Source organism: Cucurbita pepo, chromosome 8 (assembly GCF_057944985.1).
Source record: "Cucurbita pepo subsp. pepo isolate OVF chromosome 8, ASM5794498v1, whole genome shotgun sequence".
NCBI lineage: Eukaryota > Viridiplantae > Streptophyta > Magnoliopsida > Cucurbitales > Cucurbitaceae > Cucurbita > Cucurbita pepo.
In genome coordinates, this window is record NC_141805.1 from 9,185,418 (window position 1) to 9,204,553 (window position 19,136).

Genomic DNA, 19,136 nt, shown 5'->3' on the forward strand with positions numbered 1-19,136 from the left:
ATGAGTTGGTACCAATATAGTTGAGCCGTTATGAATCTTCTTCAGCCATGTGAGTGCCTTGTGGATACAATTAGAGGATTTTCATCCATCCTTAAGTCGTGTCTTGCTCAGATAAGGGCAAGTGACTACATAGGTAGATGAGATTTGACAGCCATGAGGGTCGCTCCCTCCTTAATGATATTGACGTTGTGAAACCTACTAGAGAGGCACTAACTATATCCTACCAAAGAATTTGAGACACTGTCCATAACGATATTCTGAGAGCTATGAGTTGGAACTATAACGAGGTTGTGTCTCAAGAACCTATGCTATGTAGGTTGATAATGATAATTATAATGATAATGATAATGATAATGAAAGGGACTAGTAAATAGCTCATCAAGATACCTTAGAACCCTAAAATATACTTCACTAGATAGTAAGCTTCGAAGAGCCGAATCTTAAGAACCAATGAGAGCCTCAAGAGCGTCGAAAGATGAAGAACTTTGAAGTTACCAAACCGACACCCTATGTTGGGCTTGAGTGATTCCAGTTGAATGTAGATGATAGTCTAAGAGAGCCTACGACTCTGATATGAGATATTTAAGTGTCTAATAAGACACACAAATAATTTAATTTACACGAAGGACGTAGATTTAAAAACGAACTAATGACCTATAAGTAAACAATTTACTCAGTTTTATACACTCATTCATGTTACACTCCTCCGATTTAGAAGAAAGTTGGGTTGTGCGGTCCAGGTGAGGGCGTGCACTAGTTGTGGAGCTATAGGGGTCGAGATAGGTCAATGTCTTGACTTCTTCGAATTTTATGATTTCATGGAATGTCTTGATAGTGTATTTTGTGAACGTCCCCAAGTTTTTTTTTTTTTTTTTTTTTGTATGAACTTGTATTGTTTTACACCAATTTATAATTAATGTCGGTAATATATGGAACTTAATTAAATTGATTTTATTTTTTTTATGTGTAAAGCTAAAAATTTCATCTCATTCTACGTGCTACCGACCTGTATGTAACAGATGTGTATATTATATATATATATATTTCAAACATTACAACTATCATTGTTTACAAGATGGAGTTGCCTATAAGCAAATAACACAAAATTTTCAAATATATAAAACGACAACCAGCCAACCCGGCTTTTAAAACAAAAAAGCTCCGAGTTGACCATGAAGTTAAAGGGTATTTAAGTCAGATTGACTTAAATTATTCGAGCCGAAACACCTCACATAAAAACAAAATTATTCGAACCTGGCCTTCACATTGTAGTTGTCAGTCTTTACACCGTCTCATATTCAACAGTGTAAAACTATCAACCGGTACCAGTTTTTTCGAATAACTTCTCGACATCAACGGAAGTTGACGTTAGCTTTGTAGGTCGCACCAAACTTCCAATTAGAAGGAGCAACATTCCAAGCCGTGATGGTCTCTTTGGTGGTGTACGAGGTGACTATAAAAGACAGGGATTGTCCAACCAATGCGGAAAATGCTTGATATGAAGCTCCCCAATTATGGCTCATTCTAATCCACCCTGTCTTGCTTCCTTTCACCCACATCCCGGACACGTCACCTCCGCCCCCGACATTCATCACGTACGCCAAAAGCCAGTACCCATTTCCTTGGAGTGTGAACCGAATGCCATCTTTTTTTATGCATGGAACGCGACGGTACGCAACGGGGACGATCCCGGCCTTCCAGTTGGCGATCTTCATAAAAGCGGGTTTCGACATGTCAAAGTGAACCCTGGGAGGGTTGCACCAGCCACCGTTGTCGGAGGGTTTAGACCAATTGGGGGGACAGAGATTGGTGGCCGTCACCGTTGTGAACGCAACGTTAGCGTAACAAGCTTTGGATTGCATGCATTTGATTTGAAAGCAAGTTCCACAAGCGTAGCCATTGTTGAAAAGCGTTGAGCTTAAAGCCACTGTGTCGATGCCATAGCTGTTCGTGAAGAGGTTTCCATATCCACAAGCTCCTCCTAAAATGCAAATCCGTACCATCAATACAAAACATCGTTAACTATTAAATTACCGTTATTATCATGAGATATAAGTTTACATACCCATTGTTTCAGATGCTGTCTCGTCGCCATAAAAGGTGGCATGAGCAATCTTCCAAGGGCTCGGTCGAAAGTTGGCGAGCACCGGTCTAGTTGTGATCCCGGGCATCATAAGCGGCAAAACGAAAACGACGACAATGGCGACAAAGCTCGGACGAGGGAAGTAGGAAGCCATTGCTTTAGAAGAGTTTGTAACAAAGTTGTGAAATTGCTTGCCTTGAGTTCTATGTTAGTTCCTTTTTATAATGTGTCAAACCGATTGGGTTCAAAGCCAAATTATTGGCTCTTCGTGACCCGCACTCACAATCATCAGCTTAGCAACTCAAAGTCAAATAATTCTTTTTTATTTTATTTTATAATAATTATTAATTCTTTTAATTACAAAAGTCAAGTAATGTTTTAGAGTGGTTAGAAATGGGATGTACTTGTACATTTTTAAATTATTTTAATACCCGACCGGACGTACAAATTTCAAGTACGTAACAATCTTATTAAAAAAATAATATAATATAATATTTGATGATAACTAAATTAATTTATCAAGTTATCACGAGATTTTCAATGTCAATTATGTATACGTATATAAATATTTACATTTTAAAATTATTTTTTGTGGTTAGAAAATTAGTAATTCAATGTAAATAATTAAATAAATTATTTATATATATATATGTATATAGTCTCAATATTATACATATTATATTATATTAATATGTATAATATTGACTTTTATTTTTATATTTTAAAAAAAAAGTTAGAAATTGACATCAATTCCCAATTAAATAATTTTTTTTTTTCATTTGAGAATTCAGTTTTTAATGTGATCATTTAAAATAATACAATTTCTGAAAATTCTAAAATTCCTTTAATTCGGGAGAGTCAACGGTTGGATTTATTTATTTATTATTTTATTTTGATAACATTTTATTTTAAAATCGCCGACTGTGATTTAAATGTATTTGTAAAATTATTATTTTTTCAGATTACGAAATTCTTAAATCTTCTTTTTCTTTTTCATTATTTATTTATTTATTATTATTATTGAAAAAACTTCAATTTTTTTTTAAATTATTATATTTGCAAACCCATTTTTTGTTGGTCGGTTTATTTATTATTTATAATAAAGGTCTACTACGTGCTGGCAAGTATGTAAAATATGCGTCAAAATAATATATATATATATATATATATATATATATATATGATGCATGATAACATAAATATATCAACATAGATCAGCTACTTTTTTTTTTCTTCTAATTATCTTATACAATATTTATTCTCTATTTTTTTTTTTATTATTCTCTATTTTTGCTATTTTTTTTTTCGTATCCAATGAAATAGTATATGAGCGTTTACAGTTGTATCAATGAACATGACTCCTCTACCGTACATGAGAGTGTAATTCGTAATCTATAGTCGAGTCACCTTGAGTTAATGGAAAAATGATTGGTTAAAGAGTTCATTTGATCAATGGAGCTAGCTTGATACGAATGTATGCTATTCCAAATGTATGATTCTTTGTGGGACACGGATGGAATGAAAATGGTGTACGAAGAGACGTTGAAAAGGTGTGTGTGCACAAAGTAAAGAGGTCTATGTTCTAAAATTGCTTAATTAATTAATTATTTTTTAAAATAATTATTAATATTAACCATTCGATGCCAAATTCAAAATTATTAGTATAATCTTAGAGAGGATGTGGTTGACGTATGAAAGAATCTAAAAGGTCAATAATATATGAATAAGATTGAGTGACTTATCCCGATACTAACCCCATTTGTAACAATTTGTAATTATTACTAATGATTTAATCCAAATATTTAATGTGGAAAAATGGGAATAAAAGTGTACAAGTTTTTATAAAATAAGTTAATTTCTCATTATAAATAAGTTAATTGAGAAGATTAATATTTCACGAGAGACTCATTCTAATCTTGTGTGAATTATGAACTCCTGCATGTGAGAACCGTTTGACAAGTGAGAATAATTTTTGTAGACGAATTCAATGTCTACAATTTTAAAATTTTGATCAAAGGGAGAATTGAAGACATAATCGCAAGAGATGAAATCCACTCATTCCCTTTTAGAGGTAAGTTGATGAACAACTCCGTTCTGTGCTAATTTTGAGATTTGAATATTGGAATTTCACCTTCTCAATAGCACGTGAAGGACTTAGTTTATGGTTAGATCATAAACTAATTATTCATTACAAGACCATAAGGTATAAAATGTAATTACATGGCAAAATAAACGTTTAACAAGTTATAATTACAAACAAATTACGAAATATCGACTTATTTGTAATGATTATATTTATAGACACAACTTGTTTTATAATACATACGAGTGGAACTCTAAGTCGACCGTGGAGTGATTAATATTTAATGAATAAAAATTGATTAATTAAAGATTTCAATTAATTAATTTTATATTATTGAATATTAATAGTAACACTAAAACGATTCATTTAATTTTTTTAAAAAATTAAATGGTTAAATTAATTAAATATAAAAGAAAAAAAATATTTATTGTAATTAATATATTACATATTAAAATAATTAAGTATATTAAATATATTAAATAAAAAATATATTTGAAATTTGAATATTAGTTGAAAATAGATTGAGATATTTTATGATATTCAAGTATAATTTGACTAAAATATATATTAATATATTAGATGTTAAAAAATATTTATTTCTAAAAGATTCTCACAAAATACATTAAAAAAATTGTGCTAAACTAAAAGGTAACCAAATCACTAGAAAATATGATGAGTTTTGGGTATTTAAAAATATACAACTCAAGGCAAGAAAGATAATAATAGTAATGAGAGGTCAAGACTTAGCTTTTAGTTGCTTTAATGCTACACACATTAACATGCAATACAACAACGTAACGCTTTGCAAACAAACCTAGTTACATTCCTACGTGCTAAGTTTGTCCAATAGTCACCATCTCGATTTAGTTTGGAAGTGTTGAGTTATCCTTAACCTACGCATAAGGATCGATGGGCATTACTCTTTCGATGTAACGCTTTGCAAACAAACATAGCTACATTCCTACATGCTAAGTTTGTTCAATAGTCACCGCCTCGATTTAGCTCGGGAGTGTTGAGTTATCCTGAACCTACACAAAAGGATCAACGGGTGTTACCCTTCCAATGTAAGGCTTTGTGATCAAACCTAGTTACATTCCTTCGTGTTAAGTTTGTCCAATAGTCACCACCTCGATTTAACTGGTAAGTGGTTGAGTTACCCTTCCAATGTAACGCTTTGCAAACAAATCTAGTTACATTCCTACGTACTAAGTTTGTTCAATAGTCACTACCTCGCTTTATAAGTCAAGCCTTAGAGTAGAAGTTTAACTCACACTCTTGTTTAACTCGCACTCTTGAAGACGTCCAACTACGAGCAACTGTGTCCAATCAAGATGTCCGAGAGTACACACTTCTGTTTGGCACATTCATGCAAAGATAAACGATGGATTTCATGAATGTCCAGCTACTCAAGCTCACGAGTACTCTTCCTTCTCTGATTTTGTTCATATTCATAACCACTCGTTCAACGACTTCCTACACGTTGAACGACAATCGGTAAAAGTTGGGCATAAAGTTTCAATTTTCTTGTCCATGAACGTCGGGCACAAAATGGACAAGCTGAGAAGAAACATCGACATATTGTCGAAACCAGTCCTACATTGCTTGGTCGAGCTTCCATGTTGTTAACTTATTGGTGGGATGGCTGCTACAATTCTAGGAGGAAAGTCACCAATCCAGGTACTGTTTTTCAATAATCCTTGGATTCTTTCAGCTTTACTTAGTTTTGGTTGTGTGTGTTATTCATACTAACAACCGTATAATACACATAAGCTTCAGTTTTGTAGCAACAGGTGCGTATACTTAGTCTCAAGCCCAACTCACAATCGGCATAAATGCCTCAGTTCATCTACACATATATTCATCTCTGGCTCCATTATCTTCATGTCAACCAGCTCATCCTATGATTACTCGAGGGAAAGTCGTTGTTTTTAAGCCGAAAGTTAAGCCCCCTTGGAGAATACATCTCCATTGGTATGAGGCCTTAGCAAAGCCATGAGAGCTTATGCTCAAAGTGAACAATATATATCATACCATTGTGGAGATCCGTGATTCCTAACATAGGAATCATGAACCTCCATAATGGTATGATATTGTCCACTTTGCCTTTTGGTTTCCCGAAAAGGCCTCAGACTAGTGAAGATGTATTCCTTACTTATAAACTTATGATCGTCCTCTTAATAAGCCAATGTGGCACTCCCTCCCAACAATCCTCTAACACCTATGGATGCAGAGATCTCGGCCTTGATGAAGAACAGTACATAGAGCCTCGTTCCATAAATGGGTGTTTTAGACTAAGGTAAATCCAGATGGGCTCTATTCAATGTCACAAGGATTGTTAGTAGCTAAAGTTTTTCATCAGCATCCAGACATCAGTTTCTTTGATGGGTTCTTTACCTATTGGGGATTTCTACAAATGCATTCAGAACATGTTTATATGCATTCGTGACAAGATTATAAAACAATCTAAGCAGGAAGGAATACCAATCAAACAAAACAAAATGATAGTGACTCACCAGCTCTAGGAGGGGCAGAACACGACGGCGTAGTTAGTCGCGCCAGCACCAGGACAAGTAAATGTGCTGGTTGCATCATCCATGGGGTAGCTGTAAGCATCCGGACACTGATCCTTGAAAAACTTCGAATAATTTGTGGGCTTACAGCTCGTGGAAGAATTACTGCAACAATACTCATCGGTCTTGAACACTGTGCACGGATTGTTACAGCCGCCGGCCACCTTCAGCACCTTAGGGCACTGCCCGTTGATATCGGCGGCGCAACGGATGCCCCTGCTGCATCCGTTAGACGTCGGTGTGAATTCCATCGGGATATTAAACCCGTCGACGAGAGAGACGTCGAAGAAATCCAGATCGTTAAATTGGTCAAGTGCAAACTCAGCAAGAGTATTGGGGGGCGAGCCGAGGGTTACGCACTGAAGAACGCCGCCGCAATCTCCGGTCTGGCAATTTCCACGGCCAGATTTGTCGAAGGAACAGTTTGTTCTGCCCCAAATGCGACCTCCTGTCGTGCCGGAGGGTACGTCGATAACCCAAGCCTCGTTGGTTTGGAGCTGTTGGCCACCGCCTGGTATGGCGGCGGCCCAAACTGTGAAGGGGCAGTTGTTACGCAAAGTGAAAGGGATAGAACCGTCGAATTCGTGGCGATTGCAGCGGGTGGATAGAGTGCCGGTGATTGCGTGTGAGCCGAAGGGCAGAAGCGCTTCGTCAAAATTAGGGCCGATTAGGGTTTGAGCTTGGAGGAATTGATTGGTGAAAGTGAAATCGAGGAGGAGAATCGATAAAAGGAGATGTTTGTTGCGCACACACGACATCGCACCGCTGGGATTTGGGGAAGAAGACGTTGTTGAAATTGCAATCATTGAACATTGTCCCTTTTAAGATATTGTAATCCTTCTAGAAGTGTCAAGTTGATGGACAAAAGTTGACAATATCTATTAGGTAAGAGTTTGAGCTATTATAAATGGTATTAGAGCCAAACATCAAGCGGCTGTACTATCAAGAGGGTGAATTGTGAAATCTCACGTTAGTTGGATAGAACAATATTTGTTAGCGGTGCTTTAATAGGGTGGATTGGCGAGCCCAAATAGAGTGGATTATGAGATGTGAGCGCTCAAAAGAGGCGGGTGCATATGTCAGAGTCAAACAACAGTGGGATGTGCTATTAAGAGGGTGGATTGTGAGATCCCACGTTTTTTTTAAATCTTTTTAGAATATTTAAAAACTAAATTAAATTTACACGTGGCATGGATCCTCATGGGCAGAATACGACGTCGTAATTAGTCTTGCCAAGACACGTAAATTTTGTAGCCGTATCGTCGTGGGGGTAACTAAAAGCATCTGGACACCTCTCTTTGAAAAACTTCGAAAACGCTGTGGCCTCACAACTCCTTGAAGAGTTACCGCAACAATATTCACTGGTTCCGAATACGGTGCAGGGATTGTTGCAGCCGCCGGCCGCCCTCAGCTCTGTCGGGCATTGCTTGTTGATGTCGGCAGCGCAACGAACGCTCTGGCTGCATTCGTTAGACGTCGGCTTAAATTCGATTGGAATATTGAACCCTTCGACGAGGGAGACGCGGAAGAAATCCTGTTTGTTGTATTGGTTTAGTGCAAAATCAACGAGAGTATTGGGCGGTGTGCCGGAGCTTTGGCATTGGAGAACGCCGCCGCAGTCGCCGGTTTTGCAATTTCCACGCCCTGAGCTATCGAAGGAACAATTGGTTCTGCCCCAAACGCGTCCCACCGCTCCGAATGGTAATTTCAAGTTCCAAGCCTCTCCGCTGTGGAGCCGTTGGCCACCGCTTGGTATGGCGGCGGCCCAGACTGTGAAGGAGCAGTTGTTCCGCACAGTGAAAGTGGCGCCGTCGTCATTCTCAATGCAACGGCCCAAGAAACTTCCTCTGCCTGCCTGTGAGCCGAAGGGCAAAAGGGCTTGGTCAAAATCAGGGTCGATTAGGGTTTGAGCTTCAATCAACTGATGGCTGATGAGAAGAAAAGGAAAAACAAGATGGTTGTAGAGGAGAAACAACATCGCAAGAATTTCGGACAGAATCCGATCTGGAAATGCTTCCAATGAGCCTCCCCTGCGTAAGATACTCTTAACAAAATCTCCTGTGATTTATAATTGAGATCGTAGAAATAGCAACAAGATTCATAGCTAACTACTTCAAAAGCATTAATGACCTTATTTGTTATAGGGCGAATTTTCAACCCTCACCATTACATTCACATTTGTTCTTAGAATCCTATACCTTGCATATTAGAAGCAATTTCATGGAAACATCTACAGAATTGACGTTCATTTTAACCAAGATTTCAGTATCTTTTGATACTGTAATATTCAATGGAGCAACTTCTGTTGTGATTCTTGAGATTGGACCCCTTTGATAACCATTAAGAAGCTTTTAGTTTCTGTAAATTGTGTTTAGTTTCGCACTGAATGTTTTCATCTTGAATTCTTAGTTATATTCCAAAAATCTAAACTAATTTTTTTCAAAACTTTAGCTTGGATTTGGAGAACATTCATAGCCTTTTTGTGACCGAGTTGACTAGTCCATTCTATGGTTTAAATGTGTGTGGGGACTTGGGCCTTCATTATGAGGATTGCAAATTGGGTGAGGCTTGAAATCTATTATTTCCATAAGCATTCACATGCTTTGACCCAACTAACTACTAATACATCTTCAAAGTCATCAGTTTTCACAACTCATTCCAGCATAGTATCTAAATTCTGCTATCATTTCTGGGTTTTTCATTGGGTCTCTTTCTGATAGTTCAAGCTGTGGGGTCTCATTTGTTCCCTGCTTTAATTGTAAGCTTACTGAGATCCAATATCAGGTGGAGACGAGAACGAAACATTTTTTTTATAAGGATGTGGAAACCTCTCCCCTAACATACCTGTTTTAAAAATCTTGAGGACAATATCTCTACTTGCACTGGGCTTGAGTTATTACAAATGGTACCAGAGCCAGACAACGGGCGATGTGCTAGCGAGGAGGCTGAGCCCCAATGGGGTGGACACGAGGCGGTGTGCCAGCAAAGACGCTGGGCACGAAAGGGGTGGATTGGGAGGTTCCACATCGATTGTGGAGAAGAGTATCTACTGCCCAAAAAGGACAATATCTACTAGCTGGATTGTTGTTGTTAGGTCGAGTCGTTTGCTGCTTTTAAAGTTCATTGTTGGCCCTCTTGATGCTGTGTTTAAAAGTTCTTATTTATTTTATTTACACCTCTTAGTTTTCAGCTAGCCTGGACACATTATACAGTTAGAATTGTTGATGACCATTCATTTGGGTTCCATTTTTTCATTCAGAATACTGATACTAGGCTGTTTCTACAGTTTCTTGGTTATTTTTAATGTATGAGATTTGATGCCCAACTGTCAAAAAAGTATACCAGGTAGAGAAGTCTTGGACTTTTAAGGTAAGAAAAAATTGGAGGGTTAAGGAAGAAATCAATGCCCACACTTAGAGAAACCCATCCCTCTCTTTCCTTTTTTCGCCCCATGTCGCCACACGGGAGGGATTAGCTTGGCATAACTTTCAAAGGGGGTTGATGTACCTCCAAATCCAAACCCTTATTTGGGGCGAGGAGTTGGGTACTAAAAGTGGTGGTAGCTATGAGATCCTACCTCAGTTGGAGAGAAGAATAAGGATGTTGACCCTTAAGAAAGTGAATGGTGAGATATTACGTTGATTGGAGAGGGAACGAGGACGCTAGCTCCCAAATGGGTGAATTGTGAGATCCCACGTTAGTTAGAGAGGGGAACAAAACATTTCTTATAAGGGTGTGGAAACCTCTCCCTTGCAGACGCGTTTTAAAAACGTGAAGCAGACGGCGCTACGTAACAGGCTAAAGTGGACAATATCTGCTAGCGGTGGACTTAGACTGTTACAGTAGCTCTAGCCAACCCTTAGATCACAAATGCCAAAACCCTCCAATCATATGATTTCGTTCCAAATGATTGTTGCTCTTAGGAATTCGATCTAACAACCCTTTGGAAGAATAAAACATTTAGATATAAATATTTAAAACTCTAAAATGATAAAGAACCACCTTAAGAGAAAGAAATATGTTGATTACCTTGTTAATCAAACATTCCGTGAGAAGCAAAAGTTTTAAGAGTCCATGTTGAAAATACATGCCTAGATAGTTGTCGAATAGCAAGGCTCAACAACAGAAACTAAGGATGGAGCCGTCTAATACAGATGTCTTGCGTATAGTTTCTGAAAATGTGTCTAAAGGTCTTAAAGCTTTCGATATTTATTTAAATTCTTGAATTTTCAATTATGCGTCTAATAAGTTTTTACTTATTCGATATTTATAAAATTTATGGTTCTACCTAACACAGTTTTAGTGTTCTTTTATAAAATGTTTAATTTTATATTTAATAAATTAGTTAATTTTTTAAAAAAATTGAATAAGTCTATTAAATACAAAATTAAAAATTAATACACTTAATAGATATTTTTAAAATTCGAGAATATATTATATATTTTTAATGAAATTAGGATGTTGATTACAAAATTTTCTTTTTAGCTATTTTTTTTTAAAATTAAATTAAGATATTTATGAAGAATAGTCATTCAACTAATTTTCATAAATAAAAACAAAATAATTATTTAGACTAAGATTCCTTTCTAACGTCTCGAAATCAATTAATGTCGCCTTGTGCTCATGGAGAAAATTTTCCATTTAGACTTAGACAGGATAATATTGTTTTGCGTGTTAGATAAATGGGACCAAAATCATGACTATATAACTTTTTAAAATTCTTATAAAATTATTCACGAGAGTGTTAATCAATCGAACTATAGCGGAGAAAATTAAAAATTAAAAGTTTCAGAATTTGAAGAAACTTGTGATTGATGGCGGACGGCTGCAAATTGCAAAAGTTGGGATTGGTAGGCAGGCCAGGCGCAGGCTGCGGAGCTTCCAACTTGGATTATTTCATTAGCAGCTGCCCCTTTGGAGTCTCCTTCCAATGGCGGCTTACATCTTCACTTGAATCTTTATATAAAATTTTTAAAATTACCATTTAATTCATTCAAAACTTTTTAATTAATTTTAAACACGATTAACAAATTTTAGTTTTCAACGATTTGAGCTTAATATTTGTTCAAGGGGTCGGCTGCTCGACAGTGGGCGACTTTTCTTGGTGGATTTGATCCTTGGTCAACCCTATTGTTCACTACAATCCATTTTTTAAATCCCGATCTCTCCTTCCTCGCAAGTGTCGTTGTTTGTAGGTTCAAGCCACCCAATCATGTTGCTTCGCTTCTTGAAATCGCCCATTTTTGAAGCTCCAGTCAATATAATATGTTCTTTATTTAAAGGATCAGCCGATCCACACGGCCATTTGCTAATTCTGAGGCAAGTAGTCAACAATATTCATCTTCAACGCAAACCCAGATTCAGTTTTGTTCGAAATCTTTTATATGCCTTGTTTGCTTGCTTGAAGTTATTGATATCTGTTTTGTTGAGCTTGGTTTAAGATTTTGCTTTTGAGCTATCTATCTGCTGTTTCTTCTCTGTTAATGGCTGGTCGGATTTTTGAAACTTTGTCATTTGGGTCACAACATGGTCAAAGTAATCAATCTTTGCCATTTTCATCTGGAAATGCATCATTGAAGTTCTTGCTCTTGCATGGTTATTTGGATATTTCTGTCAAGTCAGCCAAGAATCTTCCCAATATGGATATGTTTCATAAGACTCTTGGGGATGTTCTTTCAAAAGTGTCTTTTAAGAGTTCTAAGAACAGTGATGGGCAAAAGGCTCCAAAAGTGACTAGTGATCCTTATGTGACTATCTCTGTATCTGGTGCTGTGATAGGAAGAACTTTTGTGATTGATAATAGTGAGAATCCTGTTTGGATGCAGCATTTTAATGTTCCTGTAGCTCATTATGGTGCTGAAGTGCACTTTGTTGTTAAAGATCATGATGTTGTGGGATCACAAATTATAGGTGTTGTTGCTATTCCTATTGAACAATTGTACTCTGGAGATGTAGTTGAGGGTACCTACCCAATCCTTAATAGTAGCAGGAAGCCCTGCAAGCCTGGGGCTGTCTTGAGTTTGTCGATTCGGTATATTCCGGCAGACCGGGCGGCCATTTTTCACGGTGGAATGTATGCATCTTCTGATCATCAGGGAGTTCCTGGCACATATTTTCCTCTTAGGAAGGGAGGTAAAGTTACATTGTACCAAGATGCTCATGTTGAGGATGGATGTCTTCCTTCAGATTTTAAGCTTCATGGTGGGGTTGAATATGAACATAGGAGCTGTTGGGACGACATCACTGAATCGATTAGCAAAGCTCGTCGTTTGATCTATATTACGGGCTGGTCTGTGTACCATAATGTTAGATTGGTTAGAGATGGAAAGGCGAAAGAATGCAGTTTAGGGGACTTACTCAAAGCTAAGTCTCAAGAAGGTGTACGAGTGTTGCTTCTTATATGGGATGATCCAACTTCGACAAGTATGTTGGGATATAAAACGGTATGTAACTGAAAAACATGTGAACTTTATATGTTTCTATTGTTCTTTATGGCTTTTACTGGACATGGATATTTCCCATGATATACTTGCTGGTTATGCACTGCAGATATCTGGTGACTAATCTTTCATGGTGTTTTTTTTTTTTTTCCTTTTTCTTTTTGGGTGAATAATCAATCCATTTTAAGGATATATGTAACGGCCCAAGCCCACCGCTATCAAATATTTTCCTCTTTGGATTTTCCCCTCAAGGTTTTTAAAACACATATGCTAGGGAGAGGTTTCTACGCCCTTATAAAGAATGTTCCGTTCTCCTCCCCAAACGATATGAGATCTCACAACCCACCCCCTTCGGGGCTCAGCATGGAGAGGTTTCCACACCCTTATAAAGAATGTTTCGTTCTCCTCCTCAAACGATATGGGATCTCACAACCCACCTCCCTTCAGGGCCTAGCATCCTCGCTGGCACTCGTTTCTTTCTCCAATCGATATGAGACCCCCAATCCAACCCCTTCGAGACCTAGCGTCCTTGATGTCTAGCTCTGATACCATTTGTAACAGCCCAAGCCCACCTTTATCATATATTGTCCTCTTTACGGTTTCCCTTTCGGGCTTCCTCTCAAGGTTTTTAAAACGCGTCTACTAGGGAGAGGCTTCTACACCTTTATAAAGAATGCTTCGTTCTACACTCCAAGCGATGTGGGATCTCATAATATAAGTTACATTTTTGTGACATGTGCAGGTTGGGATGATGAATACAAATGACGAGGAGACTCGGCGGTTCTTTAAGAACTCTTCAGTCCAAGTGGTATTGTGCCCACGATCTGGTGGAAAAGGTCATAGCTGGATTAAAAAGCAGGTTAGGAATTGTGGAATTTTACTATTCACTGCAATTGCAAGGGGAAGCTCCCTTTGTACACAATTCAATCTCCCTTTTTGCCATTTTCATATTATCAAGAAACATTCAGAACTCAATCCTTTCTCCACCATTTTTAATCATCTTTTGGTGTCTATAAATGTAATGTATAATCTTGTTCTTCTATACCCCTTGCTTCTCCTCAACAGGAAGCTGGAACCATCTATACCCACCATCAAAAGACAGTGATTGTAGATGCTGATGCTGGCCACCACAAAAGAAAAATTGTAGCTTTTGTTGGAGGTCTCGATTTATGTTTGGGTCGATATGATACTTCGAGGCATCCTCTTTTTCGGACATTGCAAACTACGCACGTAGATGACTTCCACAACCCCAATTTTACGGTAGGTGTTCGATAAAAAATGATCGATATTGTTTCCCCATTTTATCTAGTTTCTTGGTAATTTCATAATGAACAAAACACATGCACTTGCATCACTGTCATGCAATGCCAAGTTGCATACGCTTCTAAAATCAGTATATATTTCTTGGCTTGGTTCAAAGTATGATACTCTAGAATTAGTTTAGACTTTCATGTGTTTTTAGTTAATGATGCCATGAACATAATCTTTTCATGGAAATCATCTATGAACTACTCTTAACCTTTGTGCAAACAGGGACCTGCTACTGGTTGTCCAAGAGAACCATGGCATGATTTGCACTCTAAGATTGATGGTCCAGCAGCATACGACGTCCTAACGAATTTCGAGGAGCGTTGGTTGAGAGCTTCAGAGCCTCGTGGCCTTAAAAAGCTAAAAAGGTTGAATGAAGATGTATTGCTCAAAATTGAAAGAATTCCTGAAATTTTGGGAATTGCTGATGCTGCTCGTTTGTGTAACAATGATCCAGAAGGTTGGAACGTGCAGGTAGAGTTAAAAGCAATTGATCATTACAAATTTAAAAACTTTATTTCTATGATTGTTGTTTGGTATTAAGAATGTCACTGAAGCAATAAACCACTTGATGATCTTGCAGATTTTTCGATCGATCGACTCGAATTCGGTGAAAGGATTTCCTGAGGACCCGAAAGATGCTATAAGTAGGGTAAGAGAAAAACTGCAAGTACTTGATTACTTTCCAAAATTGTCTTACAGAAACTGAGCTTTTGTTTTCCATGTTGATACAGAACTTGGTATGTGGGAAGAATGTGATGATAGATATGAGTATACATTCAGCATATGTTAATGCAATTCGTGCTGCCCAACGCTTCATTTATATTGAAAATCAGTACTTCCTTGGGTCATCTTATAATTGGAGCGCTCACAAAGACTTGGGTAAGCAACTCTGAACTCTGAGATGAAGAATTTGGGGAAAAGTAAAGGTATTATAGGAGAATAAGTTCAAACCTTTGGGCACTTAGTGTAAGATCTCACATCGGTTGGAGAAGGGAACGAAACATTCCTTTTAAGGGTGTGGAAACCTCTCCCTAGTGGACGCGTTTTAAAACCTTGAGGGAAAGCCCAAAGAGGACAATATCTGTAAGTGGTGGGCTTGAGTTGTTACAAATGATATTAGAGTCAGACACTGGGCGGTGTGCCAGCGAGGATGCTGGGCCTCCAAGGGGGGTGGATTGTGAGATCTCACATCGGTTGGAGAGGGAAACGAAGCATTCCTTTTAAGGGTGTGGAAACCTCTCTCTAGTGGACGCGTTTTAAAATCTTGAGGAGAAGCCCGGAAGTTTATTGGATAGCCTTTTGGATTCTTCAATTAACAAAAAGTTTACATAATTGCAGGGGCTAATAACTTAATACCGATTGAAATTGCCCTTAAAATTGTGGAGAAAATCAAAGCTAAAGAAAGGTTTTCAGCATATGTGGTTATCCCAATGTGGCCAGAAGGTGTTCCTACAAGCACTCCGATTCAAAGAATTCTCTTTTGGCAGGTTTGCGCTTCATCTATTATTTCTTGTTAGCTTCTGAAGTCTTGTTTTGAAACTAGTTTATCTTATTTTTTATGTTCTTCTTTCTTTTTCTTAATTGTAAACCAAAACCAACACAAAAAGAAGTAAAACAAAAAGAAATAAGAAAATGAGGAGATAGATCTCCCCATGGTTGCAAAAGAACGAGCGGAAAACGCCCCAACTCTAGAAGCTATGTACTGTAAAATGTCTCAAGATTAACTTCGGGTAGCCCAACTGAGGAACAAATATGTAACAGCCCAAGCCCACCGCTAGTAGATATGGTCCTTTTTGGGCTTTCTCTTCTAAGCTTCCCTCAAGGTTTTAAAACGCGTCTGCTAGGAAGAGGTTTCCACACCCTTATAAGGAATGCTTCGTTCCCCTCCCCCACCGATGTGGGATCTCACAATTCGACCCCCTTGGGGGCCCAGCATCCTCGCTGGCACACTGTTTGGTGTCTGGCTTTGATATCGTTTGTAACAGCCCAAACCCATCGTTAGCAGATATTGTCCTCTTTGACCTTTCCCTTTCGGGTTTCCCCTCAAGGTTTTAAAACGTGTCCACCAGGGGAGAGGTTTCCACACCCTTAAAAGGAATGCTTCGTTCCCCTCTCCAATCGATGTGGGATCTCACAATCCACCCCCATAGAGGCTTAGCGTCCTAACGATTAAAACAAAACAAAACACAGTCGCCGGAGATCTCGTGTTCTCAAAAGGTAAGTGTGTGGGATTGATTGTGCTGTGTGCATCTCTTTGTAAGGGCTGTGGATGGTTGAAAACGCAAGATCTCCGGTGCCTCGCCGAAAATCTCGCATTCTTTTCCGGCGACTGCGTTTTTTTTTTATCGTTACAAAATAGATGATCCAATTTTCCCTCCGCCCACCTGTTATTGAGTTTTCTGCAAGCCATACTCTGAAGTGAAAACTTGATAATTCCAATCACAACTCTCATTATATGAATACATAGTTTTATTTACTGGTGCTTCTTTGTTTTCTTCAGAGTAGGACAATGCAAATGATGTACGAAATGATATATACAGCTTTAGTGGAGGTTGGACTTCATGAACAGTATAAGCCTGAAGACTACTTGAATTTCTTTTGCCTTGGAAACCGTGAGGTGATCAGTGAAAGAGATGGCATTGAAGCCGGAAATGGAGAAAAGAATGCTCAAGTACTTCGTTATTACCCTCCTGAGTGAAGCTTTAAATTTCTTGACTTTGACAGTATACTCCAATTGTCCATATCTTAATGTACCATTTGTTGGTTATGCAGTCACTTGTTCGTAAGAGTCGACGTTTTATGATCTATGTCCATTCTAAAGGGATGATAGTAGATGATGAGTATGTCATATTGGGATCTGCAAATATCAATCAGCGATCCCTTGAAGGTACTAGAGACACTGAAATAGCTATGGGCGCATACCAATCTCGTCATTCTTGGTCGTCAAGCAGACGCTCGAGCCCACGTGGTCAGGTATGTTTCAAAAGTTTATGATTTTCTATATAGACTCATTGCTGGCTGCAAGAATAGGGAATAAATAAATCGGCCCAAGAAAACTAAATTCAATTTTGATGTCTAAAATCTTGTCTGCTACATTTGGGAGTACTTCTCGTATGAACGAGGATGCGCGGCAAGTACTTCTGCCTCATTCTGTTCTTGAACGGGAGGTATGCTTGGCCCCTTAAATCCTTATGGTCTAAGACATCAAGCCGCATCGCCTTAAGTGGAGGTCTCACTAGGTTCTACCACAGTCAGGCCAATCAAACTCAAAATCTGAGTTTGATCCTGTCTCATAAAAAACACTAGCTATATGCTTGCGTCAACGTTAGATTCTTTTTTTGACTTCTTTCTTTGAAAGAGGAATGCATGGAACGAAGTAAAAAAAGAGAGGAGGAAAGTGATTCACCCGTGGAGTTTGTCTGTGATATTAGAGCCAGACATCGGGCGATGTGCTAGCAAGGAGGCTACTCGCTTAAGAGGGGTAGACACGAGGCGATGTGCCAGTAAGGACGCTAGGCCCCAAAGGGGGTGGATTTGGTGAGGGTCCCATATCGATTGGAGAAAGGAACGAGTGTCAGCGTTCTCGCTGGGCTCTGAAGGGGGGTGGATTGTGATATCCCATATCGGTGGGGGAGGAGAACAAAGGGGGTGGATTTGGTGAGGGTCCCATATCGATTGGAGAAAGGAACGAGTGTCAGCGAGAACGCTGGGCTCTAAAGGGGGGTGGATTGTGATATCCCATGTCGGTGGGGGAGGAGAACAAAACACCCTTTATAAGGGTGTGGAAACCTCTCCCTAGCAGACGCGTTTTAAAAACCTTAAGGGTAAGCTCGAAAGGGAAAGCTCAAAGAGAACAATATTTGCTAGTGGACTTGAGCCGTTACATTATCTCTTGAAAATGGTTTTCTTTCTCTCTTTGAAGTCTTGTTCGCGATTTCCTTTCATGTTATCCGAGCCAACAAGAGGGTAAACCCAAGCATCATTCGTTCAGAAATAGAATCATTAATGACGAGTAACGTGTCTGTTGTTGCAGGTGTATGGATATAGAATGTCATTATGGGCAGAGCACACTGGGACCATGGAGGAATGTTTCGAGAGACCAGAGAGTATTGAATGTGTAAGACGAATCAGATCATTGGGTGAGAGAAACTGGAGACAATATGTTGCTGAGGAAGTGACAGAAATGAGAAGCCATCTTCTTAAATATCCATTGCAAGTTGAGCCAACTGGTAAGGTCACTCATCTTCCTGGTTCTGAGACCTTCCCAGACCTTGGTGGTAACATATTGGGAACATTCATAGCCATCCAAGAGAACCTTACAATTTGATTCCCACTGAATATCTATTTGTTCTTAGGAAATTCTTTGTCTGTGTAATCATTGGTGTACATTATGGATTCTTACAACAACTTTGATCGGTAAATCTTTGAGTTGTTAGACCATATTGAAGGGTGATATAAAATCAATCTATTTCTGTTATTAGCGCGTTCATCATAGCAAGAACCTCTCACTTCATATTACCACTTCTCCAGAAATAATACCTACTCCCTCAACTCATTCTAAAACAAATAGAATTTTACCTATTAAGTCCTTGATATTCTCACCTTTATTCCATCCTCGTTTTCTCGTTCCAAACAGTATTATATAAAAG

At 38.4% G+C, this 19,136-nt stretch overlaps 4 protein-coding genes across 6 annotated transcripts; 1 reads left to right on the top strand and 3 right to left on the bottom strand.

The window, feature by feature from the left end:
• Window positions 1-1,164: 1,164 nt before the first annotated feature.
• Window positions 1,165-2,237, bottom strand: EXPA7 (expansin A7). The gene is made up of 2 exons (XM_023685151.2): window positions 2,066-2,237; window positions 1,165-1,981 (listed from the first exon to the last, which is right to left on the bottom strand). The coding sequence occupies exons 1-2, from the start codon at window positions 2,235-2,237 to the stop codon at window positions 1,353-1,355; spliced, it is 801 nt and encodes a 266-aa protein (XP_023540919.2). The 3' UTR covers window positions 1,165-1,352.
• Window positions 2,238-3,928: 1,691 nt separating this feature from the next.
• On the bottom strand, window positions 3,929-7,549 carry LOC111801067 (protein P21). Of its 3 annotated transcripts, none has more exons than XM_023685036.2 (2): window positions 6,680-7,549; window positions 3,929-4,018 (listed from the first exon to the last, which is right to left on the bottom strand). In XM_023685036.2, the coding sequence occupies exon 1, from the start codon at window positions 7,540-7,542 to the stop codon at window positions 6,685-6,687; it is 858 nt and encodes a 285-aa protein (XP_023540804.2). In that variant the 5' UTR covers window positions 7,543-7,549; the 3' UTR covers window positions 3,929-4,018; window positions 6,680-6,684. The 3 variants fall into 3 exon arrangements, with proteins under 3 accessions (XP_023540804.2, XP_023540803.2, XP_023540802.2); XM_023685035.2 differs by lacking the exon at window positions 3,929-4,018 and adding an exon at window positions 4,804-5,639; XM_023685034.2 differs by lacking the exon at window positions 3,929-4,018 and adding an exon at window positions 4,804-5,194 and having other exon boundaries at window positions 6,680-7,547.
• A 290-nt stretch (window positions 7,550-7,839) lies between these two features.
• LOC111801068 (protein P21) lies at window positions 7,840-8,941 on the bottom strand. Its single transcript, XM_087126303.1, has 2 exons — window positions 8,935-8,941; window positions 7,840-8,794 (listed from the first exon to the last, which is right to left on the bottom strand). The coding sequence occupies exons 1-2, from the start codon at window positions 8,939-8,941 to the stop codon at window positions 7,935-7,937; spliced, it is 867 nt and encodes a 288-aa protein (XP_086982429.1). The 3' UTR covers window positions 7,840-7,934.
• Window positions 8,942-11,492: 2,551 nt separating this feature from the next.
• LOC111801065 (phospholipase D beta 1) lies at window positions 11,493-18,964 on the top strand. Its single transcript, XM_023685031.2, has 10 exons — window positions 11,493-13,179; window positions 13,919-14,035; window positions 14,242-14,436; window positions 14,710-14,958; window positions 15,068-15,136; window positions 15,219-15,366; window positions 15,826-15,974; window positions 16,988-17,158; window positions 17,260-17,460; window positions 18,521-18,964. Exons 1-10 carry the CDS (start codon window positions 12,220-12,222, stop codon window positions 18,812-18,814), a joined length of 2,553 nt encoding a protein of 850 aa, XP_023540799.2. The 5' UTR covers window positions 11,493-12,219; the 3' UTR covers window positions 18,815-18,964.
• The last annotated feature ends 172 nt before the right edge of the window (window positions 18,965-19,136 follow it).